The sequence below is a fragment of the Ursus americanus genome, chromosome 7 (assembly GCF_024610735.1).
Source record: "Ursus americanus isolate L20-20 chromosome 7, mUrsAme1.1.p, whole genome shotgun sequence".
In the NCBI taxonomy this organism is placed as follows: Eukaryota; Metazoa; Chordata; class Mammalia; order Carnivora; family Ursidae; genus Ursus; species Ursus americanus.
Window position 1 is genome coordinate 16,048,277 of NC_142133.1, and position 23,846 is coordinate 16,072,122.

Below are 23,846 nucleotides of genomic sequence, written 5' to 3' on the forward strand. Positions count from 1 at the left end.
GTTTTTCCTTCGTTATCAAAGAATATGAGAATTACCTATTTTAAACTGCTCGGTTCATCTTTGAAACTATTTAAGCTTACTTTTCTCTATTTGTAAAAAGAACCCCCATTTTAAGCTATGTTTGTGGGAAGTAACCGTTCCTTAAGCTGTGTAGGAAGGTTTTTATAGGCGGAGACCAGGCTTGTGTGTGGGGAGGGGGGTGTTGTATTGACAGAACAGTATGCCTTTTATTAGGTATTTTTGCAGCTGGCACTGACTCGTATTTAAACTGAGTATTAAATCAGCACCTGACTGGAGCACGACTTAGCTGTAGAGTATGAGACTATTTAGATAACCCAGTATGTTGGATGTTAGGGTTCTACTTTAACTGGACAGTAGTGTGACCAGGAGTCAGAACTGTAACTGCTGTACTACTGCTAGGTCTTAAATAACGTGACTCTGTTTGTGGAATGCTATGCTTATTTTTTTTACATTCTAACACTAAAAAAAAGAAAAAAAAATCACAGCGCCTTGAGGTTAGTTCAATTGCTTGTAGAGGAAAGACTACCTGGGCTGGCCAGAGACAGAGGGTTGCTTATCCTCCTTAACATCGCCCATGAAAGACTCCTCACAAATCTCTTCTGGTGGTTTATTTACATTTTTAACTATTTGCAATATTAATTTTTTTCCCTAAGAGTTTCTAAGGAATTCTCCTTTTTTAGAGAAAGATTCTTTATACACATAAAAGCAACCATTTGGTCACCTTTTTTCTCCAAGTGATATAATTTCAGGTATGTAAGTTACCGTTATATTCCTAAGTTATGATACTGAGAACCATTGTTTTGTTGCTCCTTTTGTGCATAGTTTTTAAAGCGTGGAGGAAGTAGCCAGGCATCGAGTCCCTTGACTTTTTTCTTAGCTGCTTGCAATCATGGGTTCAATATTATGGAAGATGTTCCAGAGGGCAGTGAGTGGAGGAAGGTAGGCTATGCTCGGCAGCTGTTACAACTCAGACATGCAAATGATGCTGAAGCCTGAACATGGGAGGGGAGTGGAGATAGAAGGCATGGACCTGGTGCGGCTATGGGCTGGACTGTAGACCTCATTCTTCTAGTTCACCGCTCCCTAGGGGAAATACACAGGCAGGACGTCCAGCATAATTTCCTCCTTCCATTTTCATCTCATCCTTTTGAAGCATATAGAAGTTAGAACTTTGGCTAAAGGAATTATTTCACAGAAATATCAATCAGTCTGTTTTCTTGACCTTTAAGGTCATTTTCTTTGTTGCAAGACATTTAATTTCAGTTTCCAGTGTTTGTGGTTAGTATATAGATCTGTGATTTGATTTGTGTATTGATCTTGTGTCCTGTGACCCTGCTGAGAACGTGTGTTAGTTCTAGGGTGTTCCATTTTTCCTTCCTTCCTTCCTTCCTTCTTCCTTCCTTCCTTCCTTCCTTCCTTCCTTCCTTCCTTCCTTCCTTCCTTCCTTCCTTCCTTCCTTCCTCTTTTAAGATTCCTTAGTGTTTTCTATATGGGCAATCATGGTCCTTTGAGAATGGACAGTTTTACTTCTTCCTTTCCAATTAGTATGCATTTATTTCTTCTTCTTGCTTTATTATGCTGGCCGTTGCTTCTCCTTTGACCCTGAGCTCTCGCTCTGGCCACCAGTGATTAGAAATCACAGTTGCTAGACAGGCTGACTTCTGCCTGGAATCCTTGCCTGGGTTGGTGCTTTCCTGTGCAAAGATTTTTAATTACAGATTCCAAGTTTTTAAGAGTTATGGGCTATTAATTTTTTAATTTCTCTTTGAGTCAGTTTAGGAAATTTATATTTTTCAAAAAATCTAGCCATTTCTTTTAAGTTTTTTAATTTATTGGCTTAAAGTTGTTCATATCTTTTAAATCTTTATTTTATATCTCTATTTTTTCCCTTTTTTGTGTCTTACAATATATATCCCTGTAGTTTGTGACCCTAGAGTATTGTGCTTTCTCAGGGTTTTGGTCTTCTCTTGGTCTGGTCAGTATGCAGGCACACAGGACCTCTCTTCTCTCGAACCCCAGCCCCATTTCTAACTTGCAGTTTCTATGCTGCCGTGCATTTGGTGTCCAGAGACTATATTGTTTGTTTAAACTGTGGGTTGGCTTAGAGTAAATATGGGTAGAGCAAGGGCTTTAAGTATTCTTATCTGAGAACTTGAACTTTATTATGATGTCTTCCACATGTGGTATCAGTAAATGTTAAAATGAGTATTTTTTTTTATCATTTTTCAGCTTACTCATTTCTGAGCTCTTGATAGGTGAGGTTTTATTTCAATTCTGTTAATGAGCTAAAGGTTTTTTAATTGTCCTATTTTTTAAGATAAAATTGTATGTCACGTGGTAAAACATAGCACAAAACTGGGGTATATTACTTGGAGTTCCTAGTCTATAATTTTGGTCAAAATGTTCCTTTTGACGTTAGTTTTCTTACATGGTTAAAAGGTATCCTCATTTGCCTTTACTTATCCCAAGACCCCTCCCAAATACCTTTCTAAAAAATAGACTAATTTCAAAATGTTTAAATTTTCTTTTTTTTTTTTTAAGCTGGTAGAGAATCTAGATCAAAAACACTGAGGCTATCCTCATTATGTTTGTTTTCTCTCTTTCTTTCTTAGATTCATTACGAGCTCTCAAATTATTTGAAGACCCTTCGTTTTCTACAGGCCTAAAATTTGGCATAGAAGAGAATAGTGCCCTTTAAGTTTATACAAGGAGGATAAATGTATTCTGAGTGGTTTTAGATTAAAAAAAATGAAAGGATAAAAGTAAAGTGTGTTTTCCAAAAAATCATATTTTAGTCCTTAGAGTCTTTTAATTTCTGATGAGACTAAACTGCAGGGTTTGTAAAAACGGTTGCCCCTCCTAGAGAAGGAAGTGGCCCAGATTACAATTGCTCACTTACCATTAGTAACTAATATTCTTTGTAAATTATTAGCGGGATCACACTGAGCTCATTGTTAAGCACTTCCGCAGATCAGAGATACTTTTCAGGGTTAGGGCTAGCTGGTGTAGTCTCTTGCTCCACTCAGTTCCTCAGCTGAGAGTTGTTTTGCTTTGTCGGTTTTTGTCTGTAGCTACCTTTTGACGTTAAGGGCGTTGCGGAGCAGCAGCGTTGATGCCCTTCTGTAGAGGGGCATTTGCAGTGCTAATCACACACGGTTATAGTGCTTAGGGAAGGTGCCCGGTTTGCCTTGAAAGGAGAGAGATAAAGGCAAGACTAACTCACCAATCATCTCTCCCTAGACATAAAAAACAGCTTTGCTTTTTGCTACTATCACCAACATGTACCTTCTCCTGCCTTGGATTAGTTGTAAAACAGAAGCTACCATTTTTGAGCCCCTATGATATACTCGGCTGTACTTACCTTATATCATGTTATCCTCTTAGAAACCCTTGTAAGAGAAGGTAATTGTTCCTATTTTTAGCTGGAAATGCTGAGACTTAGATTTCACACAGCTAGCAGAGTGCTTGAATTTGATTTTCAGGCTCTCTGAAGCTAAAGCATATGTTCCTTGTGCTCCACCACAGTCTGCCAATAATGCTAGCCAGATATGAAACGTTTCAGTGAATGGTATATTTGTTAGTTTATTACATAAGATACTTTCTCCATAGAAAATAAAGTATAACTTATTAGGATTTTATGCTTCTCTAGTGTACAGTATCTATATGGTAAAATTTAAATTGTGGCATTCTTTGTAGACTAAAAAGGAATTTTGGAGCAAAAAAAAAAAAAAAAAAGAATGAGGCCTGTGTTCCTGGGCCTTGCCCAGCACTATACAGATTAACTATGCTTCGTTGAGGCTGTAGATGAACTTCAGCTTCAGCTGCTACGGAACATTGAAATCCCTGTAGTGTTTCCTAGGAAATCATACAGAAGTTTAAATGGTTAATAGAATTTGCATTCTGACAGATATTACACATCAGAAGATACTGACATTTTGTCATGACCCAGAACTGAATGGGATAATTATTTTTTAAAAGAAAGAACAGCTAAAGCTTTTGCTAGATACTACTGGTAACATTTTTGAAGCCTCCTGTCTTTTGAGTGTGTCCTATGCCAAAGGCTTTAATAGATGCAGTTTCGAATCCTCATGTCCAACCCAAGAGGTGGGTGTTGTTATCCTCGTCTTACCAAGAGGGAAATTTGGTTCAGAAATTCATCCAAATATGAATACGTCCAAGTTCACAGCGTTGTGAAGTGGTAAAGGTGGAAAGGAACCTCCTGTCCTCCCCCATTCCCCCTTAGACTATCTCATGCCTGTGCCCTTGCCAGTGGAAGCAAAAGGCAGGCAGTGTCTCTGCAAGTGGTTTGGTTTAAGAATCGATTTTGACAGCCTGGAGTGCCCTCCTACCCTGGAAGTTAGAATTGTGTGAGTAAAATTTGAGAAACAGAGATGCAAATTTTATTTACTAGTTTCTTGTTAGTAGAAATAGCCCTTAAATTATCTTTTGGGGGAAGGTAATGATGCAGTCTAACGCTGTGACTGGGTTCTTAATTTGATGTCCCCTTTTTCTTTTTTTAAATGAACTATTGTATTTCTCTTAATATGCAGAAAAAAGTATAAGAACTTCTTAAGCTTCATCCCTTGAAATTAGACATGTGGTTTCAAACACATTCTTTTTTTTTTTTTTAAGATTTTGTTTATCCATTTATTTGAGATAGAGAGAACCCAAGGTGGGGGGAAGGGCAGAGGGAGAGGAAGGAGCAGGCTCCCTGCTGAGCAGGGAGCCCCACGTGGGACTCAATCCCAGAGCCCCTGGGATCATGACCAAAGCTGAAGGCAGATGCTTCACCGACTAAGCCACCCAGGTGCCCCCAAACACATTCTTAACTGACCTTTACTAATATTCTCATTAAGAACTAGAACTTATTTACCTAGATCCATTAGTTTTAATAATGTCAGAACATTTCGGAGTAGCATACAAGCCTACACAAAGGGTTAGGACTCTCATAGTAGATAGGCATAGGATAGACAGCAGAACATTTCACAGCAAGCAGGTGAATATGGCTTTTACTGTACATTCTTTTGGTCAGAGTATTGTTTCACTCGTTACAACTGAAATGGAACAGCTAGTAATTTTCTTTTGAGTATGTATGTGCTAGCTTTGTCAACTTTTAGTATCAGTTCCATCCTTTTCTTGCTCTATAATAGTTATAAAAATATAGAAATGATGTATTCCTTGAGGTTTTAAAAGAGCTTTGTAATGACACTTCTTGGACTTAAAGCTATTAGTACACAGTTGTAAGCTGTATTCCACAAGAGAGAGAAAACCTGAACAGTCTGATAATAATGGAAGGAACTCCACCTCCAGGATATTACTAATCTGTCAGTTGTATTAATTTCTACATCTATAAAATTGAGAGCATATTTACTCACGGGGTTGTCGGGAGAAGTAAAATTTTTGTATCAGTGCCCAGCACGTGGTTAGCATTCAATAATGGAAATCGTATCCTCAGCCGTCAGTGTCATCATCATTATTATTATTTTCAGCTTTCTAGATGTTTGCCTGTTGTTGGTTTTGGTGTGTATGGGTGTTTTTTTAATGTTTGTTTTATTGCTTACTTCAAAGACTCTTGGATTTGTCAGTTTAAAAAACGTAGCTGCCAGACATTTTTCTCTTTTACTTGTCTGATCCTATCTCTGACATAGCTAATTTTTAAAAAATACATTTTTGAAGAAATGAGAAGAGATATAGCCACAAACACGGAGAATATTTTTTTAATTGTAAAATAATCTTATGTACAGCTTCTTGCATAAAAGAAAACACATACTAGGGCACCTGGGTGGCTCAGTCCGTTAAGTGTCTTCTGCATTTGGCTCAGGTCATGATCCCAGGGCCCTGGGATCAAGTCCCACATCGGACTCTTACTCAGTGGGGAGTCTGATTCTCCCTCTCCCTCTGCCCTTCCCCACTGTTCGTGCGCTTTTGCTCTGTCTCTCAGATAAATAAAATCTTAAAAAAACAAGAGAGAGAGAACACATACTAACAGAGGTAACAGTGGTTATCTCTGGGGGGTGGAACTTCAGGTGAGGTTAGACTTTTTTCAGTAGTTTATGTAGTGTTTTAATTCTTCTGTATGTATGTTTCATTTTTACAAGAAATAGTTTGTACTTTTTTCACTGTAATTCTCTAGGAACCATCCATATACCTTTATCATTACATACTTAAGATGATCTTCTTAGATTGTTGTTTCCCTAAATTGTTCCATGGAATGAATGACTATTAGTTTAGTAAATATAATATCAAAAGTGTTACAATGTATTGTATCAGAAGTTGGCAAACAATGACCTAGGGGCCAGATCTGGCTTGCCACTTGTTTTTGTACAGCCCATGAGGTAAGGATGAATTTTACATTTTTAAATGATTGAAAAAAAAAATCAGAAGAAAGAAATTTTGTAACAAGTGAAAATTGCATGAAATTTGAATTTCACTAACCACAAATAAAGTTTTATTGACAAGCAGTCATACTTACTCGTGTACTTATTTTCTGTGGCTGTGTGTTCAGGCCATAATGGCAGAGTTCAGTAGTTGCCATAGAGAACAAATGGCCTGGAAAGCCTAAAACACTTAACTTGTTATATGTCCCTTCTCTGAAAAAGATTGCTGACCCCTGTACTACATTGGAGAAATCTGTTTAAAATTTTGTTCTGTTGTTGGGTTTTCGTGTTGTTGTTATTGTTGTTGTTTTAACTTTGCCTGCTTTGGGGTAGCCATCTAGTCTAGAATATGTAATTGCCAAATTAAGAGCATTTTGATAAATATCACCAAATTGACATGCAGAAAAAAATCCCCAATATATGAATGTGCTGTTTTCTAAATGGCCTATACTTTTCAATTTTGGATCCCTCTTTTACTTAAGAGTTACAAGCTTTATATTTTCCTAGTGGTTGTTTTGTTTACTTTTGGTTATTAATTCCCATTGTGGTCAAAATGTAGCCAGCATAATTTAGATTTTTCTTATTATGCAATGTATCATGCACAGGAAAGAATGAATAAAATGTAAGTGTAGTCTAAAGAACAGTTAATAGGTAAAGCCATGTACCCATCACCCAGGCTAGAAATAGAAAATTACTAGTGTTTTATTTTTTTATTTTTATTTATTCTTTTTTTTTAAGTAGGCTCCATGCCCAACACAGGATTTTGAACTCACGACCCTGAGATCAAGAGTTGCATGCTCTACCTACTGAGGCAGCCAGGTGCACTACACCCTCAGTGTTTTAGAAGCTTCCCGAGTGCCTCTTCCTAATTCTGTATCCTTCCCCTCAATAGGAAGCCATTTCCTTGGTTTTTACATTTTTTTGTCTTTTTTTAAATTATGTTATCTTGGTTACCATGCAGTACTTCATTAGTTTTTGATACAGTGTTCCATGCTTCATTGTTTGCATATAACACCCAAATTTTAATTATATATCCATGTATGCCTAAATACAGGGGTTTGCCTGATTAAAAGGTAAATTGATTCAGGGGTGCCTGGGTGGCTCAGTCAGTTAAGCATCTGACTCCATTCAGGTCATGATCTCAGGGTCATGGAATCGAGCCCCGCATGGGGCTTCCTGCTCAGTGAGGGGGTCTGCTTCTCTCTCTCCTCCTCTGCCTCTCCCCCTGCTCGTGCTCTCTTTCTCGAAAATAAATAAAATTCTTTTTTTTTTAAAGGTAAATTGATTCATAATGTAGGTATCGTCTGTATCATTTCTTTCTCTAAGCATTTTGTTTTTGAGATTCACATATAGATGCAAACAGCTGTAGTTGATCATATCTACTATATAGTAATCCATTATATGAATCTACACTGATGGACCAATGAGGCTTCACTTAGATATCTCAATGATAGTCTCAACTGCAGCGTTTCCTAAGCTGAAATAATTACTCTCTCCAGTCCCTCACTTTGCAGACTGCTCTGTCTGTTGTGTTTCCTGTTTCTGAAATAGCATTTCCCCAAGCCAGACACTTGGGAGGGTTTTTTGTTTTTTTTTTTTTTTTTGACACCTGTCTCTTCTTCATTCCCCATTTCCAGTCAATCATTAATCCTGTTGATTTGACTTCTTAACATTCCATATCCATCTTTACTTTCACTATCCAGTTGAGCTCTTACATATACGCTGCAATAGTCCTCAGTGCAGCGTTAACATTCTGTCCTGTTCTCTGATCATGGATTCCAAAGCTTACCTCTTTAGCCTCCCCTATGCACTGTTCCATTCACTTGCTAGTCTCTGCGCATTTAGCCATTATTCAGGCCATGCGCACTCCTGCTTTGGGACGTTTGCAAATGCTGTCTCCTCTGCCTGTAGAACACAGTCCTAATTCATCCTTCAGGACAGAATTCTGAAATATCACCTCCTCAGAGAGAGGTCATCTTTGCTCACCATCCCTTAAACTAGGTCATATCTCCGTACGTTTAGGACTTTGTACTACACCCTGCTGGCACTACTATAAATTTTAATTAAATGGTTAATGAAGAAGACCTCTTATCTGATTCAGTCAAGACCAGTAGTCTGCAAAGTCTAGTAAAGCAAGAAGACATAAAAAGGGATATAAACCTTAAATATTTTACGCTAATTTCAAGAAAAAGACTGCTTGTTCGTTTGTCAGATTTTTTAATGAAGAAGGCAAGATCTTTTCTTTAAGAGTAGGTTCACTAGTTGCAGTTCCATATTGCTTTCCTTGTAGAAACCATACCCACAATATATCATCTAAGATTTCCATTTTGGGTTCTTTCAGTAGAACAAAAATTCAGACTCTTATGATGCATTCTGACTTTAGAATTCCTTGTACTATTCCTTGCAATATTCTAATTTTTTTTTTTTACTATTTTCTTGCTTATACCTAATTCAACAATGGTATCTCCCCTTTTTTTCCTCATATTTTACTTTAGTTTTTATTAACGTATGCTGTTTCAGAGTCATTCAACTCAGTCTTCATACTCCTCCACGTTTCATTAGGTTGATTAACAAATCACATAATTATGATAATATAAATAACGTGAACTGTTTGGCAGCTAACATAACTAACTCAGTAGAAGTATAACTCAACCGTGGGAACAGGAATGTCTGGGTTTAGTAGATCATAGGGCCTCACATTTTTTGAGTTCACATGTACATGGTCTACTGTATTAATATGTTATGTGTGTTGTAAAAATATAAACCAGATGAGGTTGGATTATATGACCATTTATTACCCACAAGACAGTGATTTTATACAGTTGAACATAATATTAAATAGCAGTATAAAGGGTAAATAGGCATCCAGTTAGATAATATAGACCATGTCACAATAGAGTGTATAAGTACAGTTAAAAAATAACATTTTGGGGGCACCTGGGTGGTTCAGTCAATTAAGTGTTCAACTCTTGATTTCAGCTCAGGTCATGTTCTCAGGGTTGTGAGATCAAGCTCCGTGTCGGGCTCCGAGCTACATGTGGAGCCTTCTTGAGATTCTCTCTGTCCCTCTGCCCCTCCCCTCCCTTCTGTCTCCCTCCCCCACACCCCAAGTTAATTAATTGATTTAATTAACATTTTAAAAAGCCCAAATGATTCTCAGATTCTTTAAGGGACTATAGCTATGACAGCTATGCATGCCTGGATTTCTGGTTCACTCTTAATATTAAACATTGTATTATCTCTTTCGAAAAATTATTGAAAGTGCCACCAAAATATCAATCAAAACTTGTATCTCCTAAACTGCCTGTCATACCTGAAGTTGGCACAGAAATACTTTAATCAGTGCATGTGTCTCTGTGACTGAAAGACTTTTCACTGGGCAGGTATTACCATGACTAAGTAGTCTAGATGGACTCGGCGGGAGAGGGGGGTGTGGGTTGGGTTATACTCCTTTTCACCACTGTGGCAGGCCATATAGTCTTAAAACTTGTTGAATTTAATCTATTTCTAATAAAGTATGGATTAAGTCCCATTGAAATGAACCCCAGGAACCATTTCAATTATTTTGTTTTGTGGAAATTTTGTAACAGATACTACTTGGCATGAAGAGGGCCATTGCCTATAGTCCGTATTTTTTTACATATGTAAATTTTTGTAGTAATGGAATTTGACCTCTGATTTTCCATAATTTTGATTTATAGCTTATCCTGTTAGGTATCATTTTTCAACAAAAACTCTTCAACTTACAACAGTTATAAAACCAGTTTTAAATTATGATAGTCTTTGGAGGAAGGAATGACTTTTTAGAAATTTGCTTTGGATAGTTTTAAGGATAGCTCTGCAGGTGTAGAAATGTGAAAGCTTGTAATGGATGATGCTCTCATATTCTAGAATCAGTACATTTGAAATTTAGCACTTTTTTTGCCCTGCGTGACTTCATATAAAATCCTAAAGTAATAGACTTGTAAGTTAGGTCTCAAAAGGTTTCAGCTAAATACATTTCCAAAAATTTAATAACAAACCAAACCAAAGAACCTCAAAACTGACACTGTAAATATTAAGATAGTCGAAGTGCCTTCCTGATTCTTCTCACATGGGCTCTTTTATGAATCACTATCAGTGTTTTCTTCTTTGCGGTATTACAGCCACCCACACAGCATTCCCCATGTCAAGAAAAGTCCACTTTCTATCCCCAAGGGATATGGAAGCCTAATAGTCTTTCTTTAAAATTAGAATATTTTGTCATGATGCAGTCTGGCAACAGTCGCCAGATGAGGACTGGAGAATACACAAAATTTCATGCTCTGTGAAACTGGTCCACAGGTTCAGAGTTAGAAACTGCCTTCTGTAACCTGGCACGTACACGTGTTTTCTGCAGGTCCCACTTGTTTATACAACTTCTACAGAACTGTATAAGGAAGATAAGTGGTTTAATTTGGGTTGCTCTCTAAAATGGGCAGTCATCTTTCAGGTATAATTTGCTTGTCAAAGAAATATCTGTAGATCGCTGTAGAATTTATCTTATAAACATGAAGAGAGACTTTGGGACTTCTTGAATGTTGCTCTTCTGGTATCTACAGTGGTATTGTTTGTAATCTTATGTACCCTAGACCAGGGTCAGCAAACTTTCTGTGAAGAGACCAGATAGAAAATATTTTAGGCTTTGCAGACTACACGTGGTCTCTGTTGAATGTTCTCTGTGAGTTGCTTGGTTTTGTTTTTTTATCCCTTTAAAAATGTGAAAATCATTCTTAGCTAGGGCCCATACAGAAACAGGCCATAAGACAGATTTGTCCACTTGGGCTGTGGTTTGCTGACCCCTGCTCTACATCAGTACTGTCCAGTAGAAATACAATTTGAACCATACATGTAATTTTTAATCTTTCAGTAGCCACATTTAAAAAGTAAAAAGCAGATGAAATTAATTTTAATAATATATTTAGCCAATTATATGCAAACTATTAGTCATTTCAGTATGTGGCACAAGCCATATTTCAGGGGCTCAATGACCACTTGTATTGGACAGAATGCTCCAGATGGGAGCTACTCAGAATAAGGGGCATGAACTTGTACAGTTTGTTACCAGTCTCTGACAAATGAAGTATAGGAATTAAAAGTAAGCATTTAAAATATTTTATAGCTATTTGGTAGCTCTTTTATGTCTATTCAATCTAATAAGAAAATTGGCACTTGTATTTCATATGTCTTTTTTTACATTTCATTTTTCCTAATAATTTGTTCTTGTCTTACAAAAGAATCAGTCTGCAAAATTGAACAACCTGCCTCTCTTCATTCTGGATGGTTGAAGAGGCACTGCTGTAGACAGTTTCCTAAGACTCCACAGGCCTCTGTGTACGTGGCATAAATAAAGCCAAGAGAAATAGTGTTGAGATTTGGTAGGTAGTTTATTTAGAACTACTCACATCCTGCCAGCCGCCCCAGAGCAGTGCCCTTTTTACTTATCTCTTTCAGAGCTACCATTGGAGCTCATGGCTGGAGTACCCTTGGTCAGTGGTTTTCCTTCTCTACTGTAGAATCACCCAGAGAGCTTATTTAAAAAACCCAGCAGTGTCGAGGCCCATCTCCAGACCAATGAAATGATAATCTCTTGGGAGGGGGCCTGTGTATCATGTAGTTTCAAAAGCTTTCCAGGTGATTATATTATGTAGCCAGTGTTTATTGTGTGGATCTCTCACCCCGGGGTGGGGAATTGCTATTTCTCCATTTGGAAAGAATCACTCATCTGGGCAGGGGGTTCTCTGTATGGTATACCATTTGCTCTCTTTAACAGTGAAAAGGGGACTTACCAGTTAAATATGTCAGATTGAACATTGGCATTTTAACTGTACTCATTCCTGGAACCCCACTAAAAGGAATAAAAAAAGTATGAGGCATAAACCCACAAGAAAAGTCCACAAGAAGTAAGCCTGATTGGTTAGCTAGTTTTTGGTAGAAGCAAGTAGCTAGAAATGAACAGAATGGAGAAGATGATATAAATGCCTGCGAATGTGGATGTTAAGAAGAAGCAAAGCAGTTTATACTGCTGGCTCGAAATTAGAGGAGCCAGTTCAGAAGGTAAGGGTGAAGTATAAAGGTAAACACTGGAATGGTTGAAAGTCTGTATTGCTCAGGAGACTGTTGCTCTTTGACCTTGGATAAAACTAACTAGAGGTTTGGGGCACCTGGGTAGCGCAGTCGTTAAGCATCTGCCTTCGGCTCAGGGCGTGATCCCGGCGTTCCGGGATCGAGTCCCATATCGGGCTCCTCCGCTGGGAGCCTGCTTCTTCCTCTCCCACTCCCCCTGCTTGTGTTCCCTCTCTCGCTGGCTGTCTCTCTGTCAAATAAATAAAATCTTAAAAAAAAAAAAAAAACAACTAGAGGTTAGAGCTTGGAGAAATTTATCTAAGAGGGTCAATCAGAGCTTGAAGTGGGGTATCTTTTGAAAATAAGGACACCTTTTGAAAAGTAGAAACTAAGCAAAAGTCTGAAATGTTGTGTTTAAAACCCTGCCATTCCCCTTGCCCTGTTCTCAGAACATGGCAGTCATGGAAATGGGAATATTTCTCTCTGGGATAAACAGCCAGGAGAGGGGCACCTGGGTGGCTCAGTCAGTTAAGAGTCTGCCTTGGGCTCAAGTCATGATCCCAGGGTTCTCCCTGCATAGTGGGGAGCCTGCTTCTCCCTTTGCCTCTGCCTCTCTCTCTCTGTCTCTCATGAATAAATAAATAAAATTAAAAAAAAAAAAAAACACCGAGGAGTCAAGACTTACAGATCCTGACTTTCATGGATTTCCTAATAAAAAAGCACCTCACTGCCTCTCATCACCTTGTGGGAAAGCCAGCCAGTTGACAAGTACCTTACCAACCGCCTGCACCACCATGCACACAGAGCTTCTGATCAGCATGGTAGTGGCCACATCAGCTGTGATGGACAGCTGGGGCTCATCAGACCCTTGTGGAAAGCCTTTAAAATAAAAAAACAAGAGACCTAAAGATTTAAGGAGAAAAAAAGGAAGAAACATAAAAAATATTTAAAATTAAAAAAAAAAAGAAAACGTGAAAAATTTGTATCCTCTGAGAAATGTGATATTCATCCAAGAAACCAGAATAGGATGTTATTAAAAAGAACATTCAAAGAATAAGAAAACAGTGTTAGGAATTACAGCTGTGATAGGAAACACTCTAACTGCAGTTGAAGTGTTGCGAAGTGATACCAAGAAATCTTCCAGACAGTAGAAAAGGAAAAGAAATGCAATATTGAAAAGAAAATCTGTACAATCAGAGGATGAATCTGAGAGGTCTACTGTCTAACAAAAGGACTCTCAGGAGGGAGGGATGGGGGCAGTTGGAAGGACATGGAAAGGACACATGAATGTAAAAAAGGCCCAGGCTAAGGATAAAGAGAAGCAGCTACAACTTCTCACAAAATAAAAACAAGTCACATGACAGGAGACTGGGAATTGCTGGGATACTGGACTTATTTTCCTTGATTCCCTGGGAGTAGAATCAAAGATGGAGAGGAGTGGCAGGCAGTGCTACTGTTGTTACAAGCCTTGTACTTGGAGACGACAGCCATGCTTCGTTTTACTGCACTTCCCTTTATCGCGCCTCACAGATACAGCGTATTTTCGTTTGGAAGTCTGAGGCAGCCCTCTGTCAAGCATGTCTGTCGGTGCTGTCTTTCCAACAGCGTTTGCCCACTTCATGTCGCTGTGCCCTATTTTTGTAATTCTTATAATATTTCAAGCTTTTTCATTATTATATTTGTTATGGTGATCGGTGATTATAACTTACTGAAAACTGGTTAGCATTTTTTAGCAATAAAGCATTTTTTAATAAGGTATGTGCGTTGTGTTTTTTAGACCTTCTGCTGTTGCACACTTAATAGACTACTGTGTGGTGTAAACAGAACTATTCTGTGCACTGGGAAGCCAGAAAAGTCATTTGACTTGCTTTATTTCAATACTCACCTTATTGCACAGTTTGGAACCGAACCTATAATGTATCTCCAAGGTGGGTCTGTACACATGTATGAGTTAGGTAAAGATAATCATTTTATGATTTCATAGACATAATATGTTGGCATTATCATTAGTCCAAGAGCCCTTTCCGTAAGAAACTAAAACAAAGATACATAAGGTTTATTTTTTATTGTTGTCTTAACCCTAGTCGGTGTCTTGAAAATCCAAGTATTTATCACAAAGAGCATTAGTCACAGTGATGGGAAGATCACCTCTAATGCTTCTCATCGCTGTAAGATAAAAGACTCAGTTTTCCATTACTGACTCTAAACTCTGAGAAGTAGTACTTGATCAAATAATAAACATGAACAAAAAATTCCGGGGAAAAAGTGCCGTACTCATTAAATGGCAAAATAGAAAGACCTTTTTTAAAAAGTTTCTGCTGTCCTGTTGTGACAAAAAACCAGCTGAATTTTAAGTTTACATTTTTCCATTTCTTCTAATGTTGACTTTTAGGTTATTGAATGAGGTCTGTGTTAGAGTCATAAAATAATTTATTTGCAAAGTGCAATAATCCGCTTTCGAATTTTTTTTTTTAAGGAGCAAAAATAAAGATGCCAAATTGCTTATTTTTCGTTTTTATTTTGTTAATTACTTCAGTATCATAGCTTCTTCTGTTACTCTATTATTTCCAGGCTCTTCCAGGGTGAAGAATTGGGAAGCTGAAAGACACCTTTCCATTTAAATTTAAATCTAAATATTTTCTTTCTTTTCTCCTAATTTGCCTTTCTACTCAAACTGCTTCTTTAAAATCACAGAAAAAATTCGATATATTACAGAGTAGGGAGGGAAGATACTGAATTTTCACAAGTGATTGATCTGTAAGCTTTAGATTGCCGGATGAGTGGAATATCACAGTTGGTAAATGAAATTGGAAAGATCACTACTTAAAGATTTTTGAACTAAATTTTAATGTGTTAAACAAATGTCCTGATTTCAACTTTGGAGCAGTTGAATACAGATATGTTTCAGCAATACAGAACATATTTTCCCTTGGTAATACTTGAGGTGGTGCCTAAGGAGACAGAAATCAGTGTCATAATGAAATTAGGTTGATGCGTGGGAAAAAGAACCCAGAGTTTAATTGAGAGGGTTTGTTTCCTTTCCCATGAGATCTGAGTATTCCATCTGAAAGGAAATGGGGAGTGAGGACTGACCTGACTAATGGTGCCCCAAGTGCTGAGAGGCCAGAGGGCCGGTGACCTTAGGACTACCAGCAGCTACCAGGAGTGTCTGCCTCCTGGCTTCAGCAGGGCAGTGGGGGGTGGGTTCCTGATCAGCATCACCCTAATTTCCAGTGGGGCGGGTGGGGGGTACTGCCCGTTTCGTTTTGCACACACCACCTTAACTTCAGTTTCTCCTCTTCCTATTTTGTCTTTAGATCTTATAATCAATGGATAAAGTGGGGAAGATGTGGAATAACTTCAAATACAGGTGTCAGAATCTCTTCGGTCACGAGGGAGGGAGCCGTAGTGACAATGTGGACATGAACTCCAACAGATGTTTGTCTGTGAAAGAGAGAAACATCAGTATAGGAGACTCAGCTCCTCAGCAACAAAGCAGTCCCTTAAGAGAAAACGTTGCCTTACAACTGGGACTAAGCCCTTCCAAGAATTCTTCAAGGAGAAACCAAAACTGTGCCACTGAAATTCCTCAGATTGTTGAAATAAGCATTGAAAAGGATCACGATTCGTGTGTCACCCCAGGAGCGAGACTTGCAAGAAGAGATTCCTACTCTCGGCATGCTCCGTGGGGTGGGAAGAAAAAACATTCCTGTTCTACAAAGACACAGAGTTCACTGGATACTGATAAGAAGTTTGGTAGAACGCGGAGCGGACCTCAAAGGAGAGAGAGGCGGTATGGCGTTAGCTCCGCGCACGATATGGACAGTGTGTCCAGCAGAACTGTGGGGAGCCGCTCTCTCAGACAGAGGCTGCAGGACACTGTGGGCTTGTGCTTTCCCATGAGAACTTACAGCAAGCAGTCAAAACCCCTCTTTTCTAATAAAAGGAAAATACACCTTTCTGAATTAATGCTTGAGAAATGCCCTTTCCCTGCTGGCTCAGATTTAGCCCAAAAATGGCATTTGATTAAACAGCATACAGCCCCTGTGAGCCCACACTCGACATTTTTTGATACGTTTGATCCATCCTTGGTTTCTACAGAAGATGAAGAAGATAGGCTTCGAGAGAGAAGGCGGCTCAGTATTGAAGAGGGGGTTGACCCTCCTCCCAATGCACAAATACATACATTTGAAGCCACCGCACAGGTTAATCCGTTATATAAACTGGGACCAAAGTTAGCTCCTGGAATGACTGAAGTAAGTGGGGACAATACTGCAATTCCGCAAGCTAATTGTGACTCCGAAGAGGACACTACCACCCTGTGTCTGCAGTCACGTAGGCAGAAGCAGCGTCAGGCATCTGGAGACAGCCATGCCCACGTTAGCAGACAGGGAGCTTGGAAAGTCCATACGCAGATTGATTACATACACTGCCTCGTGCCCGACTTGCTTCAGATCACAGGGAATCCCTGTTACTGGGGAGTAATGGACCGTTACGAAGCAGAAGCCCTCCTTGAAGGGAAACCTGAAGGCACATTCTTGCTCAGGGACTCTGCGCAAGAGGACTACCTCTTCTCTGTGAGCTTCCGTCGCTACAACAGATCCCTGCATGCCCGAATTGAGCAGTGGAATCACAACTTTAGTTTTGACGCCCACGACCCATGTGTATTTCACTCCTCCACTGTCACGGGACTTCTGGAACATTATAAAGATCCCAGTTCTTGCATGTTTTTTGAACCATTGCTTACTATATCACTAAACAGGACTTTCCCTTTTAGCCTGCAGTATATCTGCCGTGCAGTGATCTGTAGATGCACTACATATGATGGAATCGATGGGCTCCCTTTACCGTCAATGTTGCAGGATTTTTTGAAAGAGTATCACTATAAACAAAAAGTTAGAGTTCGCTGGTTAGAACGAGAACCAGTCAAGGCAAAGTAAACTCTCCTGCCCCCAGCGGGCATTAACTAGATCTGCTTTTATGTGCATCAGACAGTACACCTATAGCAAGCACACGTATCAGTGTTCGGTTTATTTCAGTGCAGTATGTAGGCTTAGTGTTAGTATCTGTCAGATGCGATCTGCTGTTACTTACTCAGATAAACGTGGTGCCTATTGAGACAACAGAGGACAGAGCTACAGGTGGTCAGTAAGGCTGCAAAAGCATTTTGTCGATTGAGTGAACGGTTTGGTTTTTAATGACTGTTGTAATTGAGTGAAACAACTCTGGGGCATTTGCTATGAAGAATTCTATTTCTTACTGAAGAACAAATTATTAATATTGGATGAGTATTTCAACAGTGTGACTAATGTTTGAAATTGTTATTTTTTCTAAGAATTTTTCTATAACCTTCCAAAAGTAGCGATGTTTGTAGTTACTATAAATCAAGCTTTGGAAGTCCAAAAAATAAAGACTGCCTTCCTTGGAGAAAAAAGAAAAATGCAATTTTCTGGCCACAAGGGCAGAGTGCAGTTCACTTAAGTGTTGATATAGTTTATAGTCAGTCTCCTGTCTCTTCTGCAAAAGGTACTGTTAAGCCAACCAGGTTTTCTAAATAGTTGCTCTTAAAAGTTCAGGCTTATAAAGTTGGTAGTAGAATTTTATTTCAAGGCCTTAGGTATTAATTTTTTTGAATGAGTGCTTTAACTTAAAACACATTGGGAAGAGCTGCAATGTAGTCTGTGTGTGATTTTTTAAGTTAGTACGTGCAGTCTACTCGTCGATTAGTTAACGTTGGATCTTTTCCTGTGCCCGTGATCTGTTTGTGAACCAAGAAGAAAGTGAGACTAGAAGATGCCCAAACAAGTCTGATGATAGCAGCAGTGGTTGCTGATGTTGAGATTGTTGTTAAACTGCAGTGAACAATTTGGATGGCAGTATTTAGCTCTTCGTTGTAAACGCTCATAGCTGAATTGCTTAAGTACAGTTTATAGAATTTCAGTGCAGTTAATTTCTAATGGAAAATCTGAAACCCTAATTGCAGATTTAAAAGGTACTGTACAACCGTTGTATCTGTAAATAACTTTACTTAGCACCTTTTTGTCACTTAGTATAGTATGCAATACTACTTGAGTGAGCTATTTTGGAAGTAATACCAAGTCCTAGTGTTTGCTTCTTAGTATTGAACTGAATTTACAGTTCCGTCCTAGACATTTTGCACTAGTCAAATCCATTCTTGTGTCTTTTTGTTAATGTGCTCTGTACCACTGGTGAGTGCTCCTTGGTTTCCTTACCTGCTGCTACAGAAAGTTCTTTTACATCCTGATGGCTTTTGCCAAGGCTACAAAAAAAGAAAAGCTATATTTGTATGCAACACTAACCCTTTGACTGCTAATGTACGTTTCTGCTTGCTGTGCCTTGTTATGGCTGCTTTTTTGTGCTAATAAAGTATGTTTGGTGTTCTCCTTGTATATCTGCTGTTTTATACATTTGCAACAATTTCTCTTATAAATGGAATGGTATGGGGTTTTTAAGCATTACCTGACAACCTTACTATAGTTAATGCAGAATTACTGTACAGTCTAATATTGACTTATTCTCAGTAAGCTAACTCTAAATTTAATGCTACTCACCTTTCCAATCGTAATCACGCATACTGTGGAACAGTATCTCTAGTTACTGCAAATTACTGTACAGTTGAGATTGTAACACAGAACGAACAGAGAAATATTGACTAACCTATTGATTTCTCTGCTTGTAAATGGAAGATTGAAACTATCAATGATGTGTTATAATAAATGAATATCTTTAGCCTTCCACTTCATCAGAAACAAGTTAAATGAAGTCTTGTGAACTGATCATACATCAGCGCCATTTATTGGTTTGGGGACCATTTTTATTAATCATGAATGCCCAAAATGTAGAACTTCAACCAAAGACTTGTCCATTTTTAAAGCAAAATGGGGATTGAAGGGACTTACAATTCCTCTTATTTCTAATAGAAGTCCCTGAAGAACATATACCAAAGTGTTCGAGAACGTCATCCAAACCTACTTTAAAGCATTATGTGCAATTAAGTTGTTATGACATAATTATATTGCGTAATTGTTGGGTCCGTTTTCTTGAGCTTATAATGTATCTGGAAAATAATCTCTTGGGGAAAAAAAGTCCTTAATGATTATTGGAGAAAGATTATATATGCAAGCAAGATCTTGTTTTAAAGAGGAAACTTGAAACTCCAAGAAAGCACTTGATGTTTTATATGCTTGTAGCAAGTTGATGTTCTAATTGTAGTTTTATAGAAAATATTAATGCTTTTATGTATTTCAGAACTTTCATATGTTAAATGGAAATTGTTTTAAATGTGTAAATATTTGAGTTTTATGTAAGCATGTATACACTGTGCTAAAAGTCACATGTTTCAGTTTGTGTGTAATATTAATATGCAACCTTTGGTTCAAAATTTTTTTCTTAAAAGATTAGTGGCTTACATTTTAAAAAGGAAAAATCACCAGCATGAAATTGCACCTTAGTCTATATTCACTGTGTCTTTTTCTGAATCCCATTGTAGCCTGTCAACTAAATATTTGTTTTCATGGTCTTTTTGAAGTGCATTTTAATACAAACCAGGAAATTCTTTAGAAGTTTCTACACATCTTCATAGTAAAGTAATTAACCCAAGGAAAGGTTGGTCTGATTCCTATCCATTCTCATTCTTTCTTGCATTCATTCATTCATCATTCATTCATTCTTCCTCTCTCTTTGTGTATATCTGTATACACGTGCACACACGTATATATACATGTATATACATTTATCATGTTACTATTACTTTAAACAATATTGCTGTCTGATTTAAAATCATTTAAGAGGCCTTTTATATATATACATATATATATATACATATATATATGTATATATATACATACGTATATATATATACTAGTACCATTCAAGTTTGATTATCCACACCTAAAGTTTAGTTTCGCTGATATAGTCTCATTTGTAATATAGTCACCTTGTAACAGGAAAGCATGCATTGGTATTTTCTGGCTAAACAGTAAAAAATTTTTGAGGAAGAAACAGCTTGGTTTAAATAGTTATTAAGAGTCATTGTTAAATGTCTATTTCTTTGACAAAAATTGAGCCCAAATAATCATACTCCACAAACTGCTCTCTGTTCTTATGGTCCATTGTAAGGTTTAGATAAGATTTATAATGGCTTGAGCCGTAAAAATTGAAACTTGAATCTCGTGCTTCACTTTGACAAAATTCAGAGTTTATGAGCTTGACGTTTTGATTTTTTTTTTTTTTTATGTTTTGATCTGGTTGCTATTCATTTTTATCTCAAGTTTCTTTTGCTACCTGGCACTAGACACTAGTTTGGTCAGTTTTATTGAGATTGGTCTTAGTAGGCTAATCCTTTATTTTTGTAGCAAAGAAAGCTATAAAGCTGCTTTTTGGTAGAGGCACAGAAGCTATGAGTGAGTCAGCACTCTCATAGGAGAGATGGCAGAGCCGTCTCTGGGAGTGTGAACACAGGGAAACTCACACCAGTTCCTGCACTTACTCTGTAGCCCAGCACACGCACACAAAGGGCTGACTTCAAGGTGAAAAGTCTCCAAAGGGGACAGTACTGCTTGGTGTGTATATACATAAACACTACATATCTATGAGGCTCAGGCTTTGTTTCATATTTTTGCAACAGCTGATACAGAACGTAGACTTTAAAAATGTGGTATGTTCTAAGAAGATTTGGGGTTGGAGTTTTTGTAGGAGGTACTTGGTTGTTGGGGGGTTTTTGAGGAGGGTGGAGTGGAGGAGTTGCCATTGCAAAAAGTATGGATCATTCGGAACAACTGTTTTCATGCCCAGGAAGCTTGATTGACTATTTAGATTCTTTTCAACCACTCATTCACAAATATTTATTGAAGACCCACGTGCCGGTCACCATTTTAGGTGATGGTTATACATTGGGGTACAAGACAAAGTTATAGGGTCATTGGGGAATAATGACCTTGAATGATGAGAAGAAAATCACCAAGATCAAAGAAAAGACCATTTGGATGAAAGGAAAAAGAAAACGAAAAGTCTCAAAGCAGGAATGAGCTTATATGACGAGAGAGAATGCTGTAAGACCGGAGTCCCGTGAGTGGTGGGGAACGGCAGGTGGTAAGGTAGAGTGGCAAGGGCTGTGAGCCCCTAGGAAGGAGTTTAGATTTTATTCTGAATGTGATGGGAAACCATTGGAGGATTTTAAGCAGCCTTGTAGATGGAGAACAGGCTATAGTGGGATAAAAGAAGGGAGACTATTGCAGTCATCTAGGTGAGAGATGGTGAGAGCCTGGACTGGGGCGGTACTTGTAGGGAGAAGTCAGATTCAGGATACCTGTTTTGGTGGTGACACTGACAATTTGGTGATGGATTAGATGGGAAGAAAGAAAGAAACAATGACTCTGATTTTGAGCAAAGGTGGTGAAGCCATTGAGATTTAAGAAAACCAGTGGAGGAGCAAATTGGAGGGTGTAAATTGAATTCTGCCTTGGATATGTTGAGTTTTGAGATTCCCGTTAATTACCTCAACAGAGACATTGAGCAGGCAGTTGGATATATGAATGTAGAATTAGGGGGGAAAGGGGAGTCACTATATGGATAGTATTTCAAGCCAGAGGACAGGATGGCAACAGCTAGGAATTTTGCATGGGTTTAAGTATTTCTTTGGGGAGAGAATTATGGCAACATTTATCTTAGTTTGTCAATTCAAGATTCTGTATCATTAGGTTATTTTTGACAGTCTAAAGGATTTGGTAGAGGTAGAGGATTTTGCCTTTCAGAAAGTTTTTAAATACTGAAATCATAAACCTTGCCCTCAGTTTTAAAATTTTATCCATGCCAAATTTGATTGTCATGCTTCTCATGTCAAAGTAGCTTGTGTATCTTTCTTAGTGTAGCTTTTTATATGAGAAATGCAAGTTCGTGATGGAATATTTAGGAAGTACTGAAGATTAGAAAGAATCCGTGCCAAAAAAATGTAAGAAAGAGCCCATTTTCTCTATCATTTCCCATCCCCAACCCTGCTGTTCCTAACTTGCATTTTTGTAATCTTCCAAGAGGTAACTGCCATTAACATCTATTATGTTCCTTTCCACTGTTTTTTAATGAGTTTTTACAGCCAAAGGTTTGAAAGTTTATAAGATATAAAGATAGATGATAACATGAAGAAAAAGGAAGAGAGTTGTAGGCCTCAGATTACTTTGAGGGGCTATACAGAGGTGCTCCCGATTCTACTCCTTACCTGATTCAGCAGGGACCTAGGCTGCTTACGTGCGTTCAACTCTTGAGGCAGATCGGTCAGTGGTTAGAGTAACTGACAGTGCAAAGGCCCAATCACTGATGGTTTCTTGAAATAAAATTTCAGTAGGCGATCCCTTGCCTCATGGATCTTGTAAACTAGGGGGGACACAGACAAATACAGAAATGTGTAATGATGAGAATATATTGGAAATAGACCAAGCAAAAAGTAGACAAAACCAGCTTCCATGCTTGATAAGGAAAAACAGAGAAATGACCCAAGTGGAGGCAGGGTGATTTGGTGTCAGGTCTGTTTGATCACAAGAATGTCTAATAATTGGACTTAGCAGAGGGTGGTGGAGAAGACAGGTGTGGAAGTGTAGTGGTCACTAGAAACCGATGAGGGGCAGGATTGAGGTAGAGGAATCTGGCATTTGAATGTGCCAGACTGAAGAGTCTGAACTTAGGTTCTTAAGCAAGGTAGTATTAGAAATTATGCCAGCAGCTGTAAAATGCATTATAACCGGGAGAGATTGGAGGCAGGAAGCCCTGTGAAATTCGCCTCGATCAGATTGCTAGCACTGGAATTAAACTGAGGAGTACATCTGAAAGCAGTTGCAAGAGGAAAAAAAAAAATAGCACAGTTTGGGGTAAAGAAAGGCAAGCAATTTGCTTGCCTAGGAGATTTTGAGTTAAATTTGTCATAGTTTCTCCAAATTCAAGAGAATCATAAGCTAAGCTAGTATCTCCCATTTAATATAATCTGCATCCTGTTTTTAAATAAAGCAAAATATGGAGAGTGTATTTTTGAAAGGCACATTTTTAATGCAAAAAAATGAATAAATATTTGATCAAATAAGGAAAACGTCATCACTCCTAGATGCACTTTCACAGAGAAAATGGGAAAATTAAGTAAAATCTAAAGGAATATTTAAAAATTTTTTCGTATCTGACAAAAACGCTGAAAGGATAGCTAGGTAAGATTAAAGAGGGAGCTAGTGAATCTAACGCCCCACATGCTACTGTGACCGATGTAGGTTTTCGTCATTAATTTTAGTAGTGAAAGCTGCATTGGATGTTTATTTAGTAGTCAAGATTTCATTTAGAAATGTATATTACCACCAGACATTTCTT

The 23,846-nt window shown here is 38.1% G+C and overlaps 1 protein-coding gene across 12 annotated transcripts in view; it reads left to right on the forward strand.

Moving 5' to 3' along the window:
* Nucleotides 1-23,846, forward strand: part of SOCS5 (suppressor of cytokine signaling 5) — a 106,941-nt gene that overhangs the window by 34,936 nt on the left and 48,159 nt on the right. For 7 of the 12 annotated variants that reach the window (XM_045787926.2, XM_045787925.2, XM_087863368.1 and 4 more), the window contains one exon: nucleotides 15,800-20,504. The exons of 2 other annotated variants lie outside the window; for them this stretch is intronic. In XM_045787926.2, coding sequence (XP_045643882.1) covers nucleotides 15,812-17,422 — 1,611 coding nt within the window. In that variant the 5' untranslated portion in view covers nucleotides 15,800-15,811 and the 3' untranslated portion in view covers nucleotides 17,423-20,504. Of the gene's footprint in view, nucleotides 1-2,633; nucleotides 3,268-3,300; nucleotides 14,411-15,799; nucleotides 20,505-23,846 lie in introns of those variants that run through there. 3 more of the 12 variants (XR_015725166.1, XR_015725167.1, XM_087863371.1) reach the window with 2 other exon arrangements.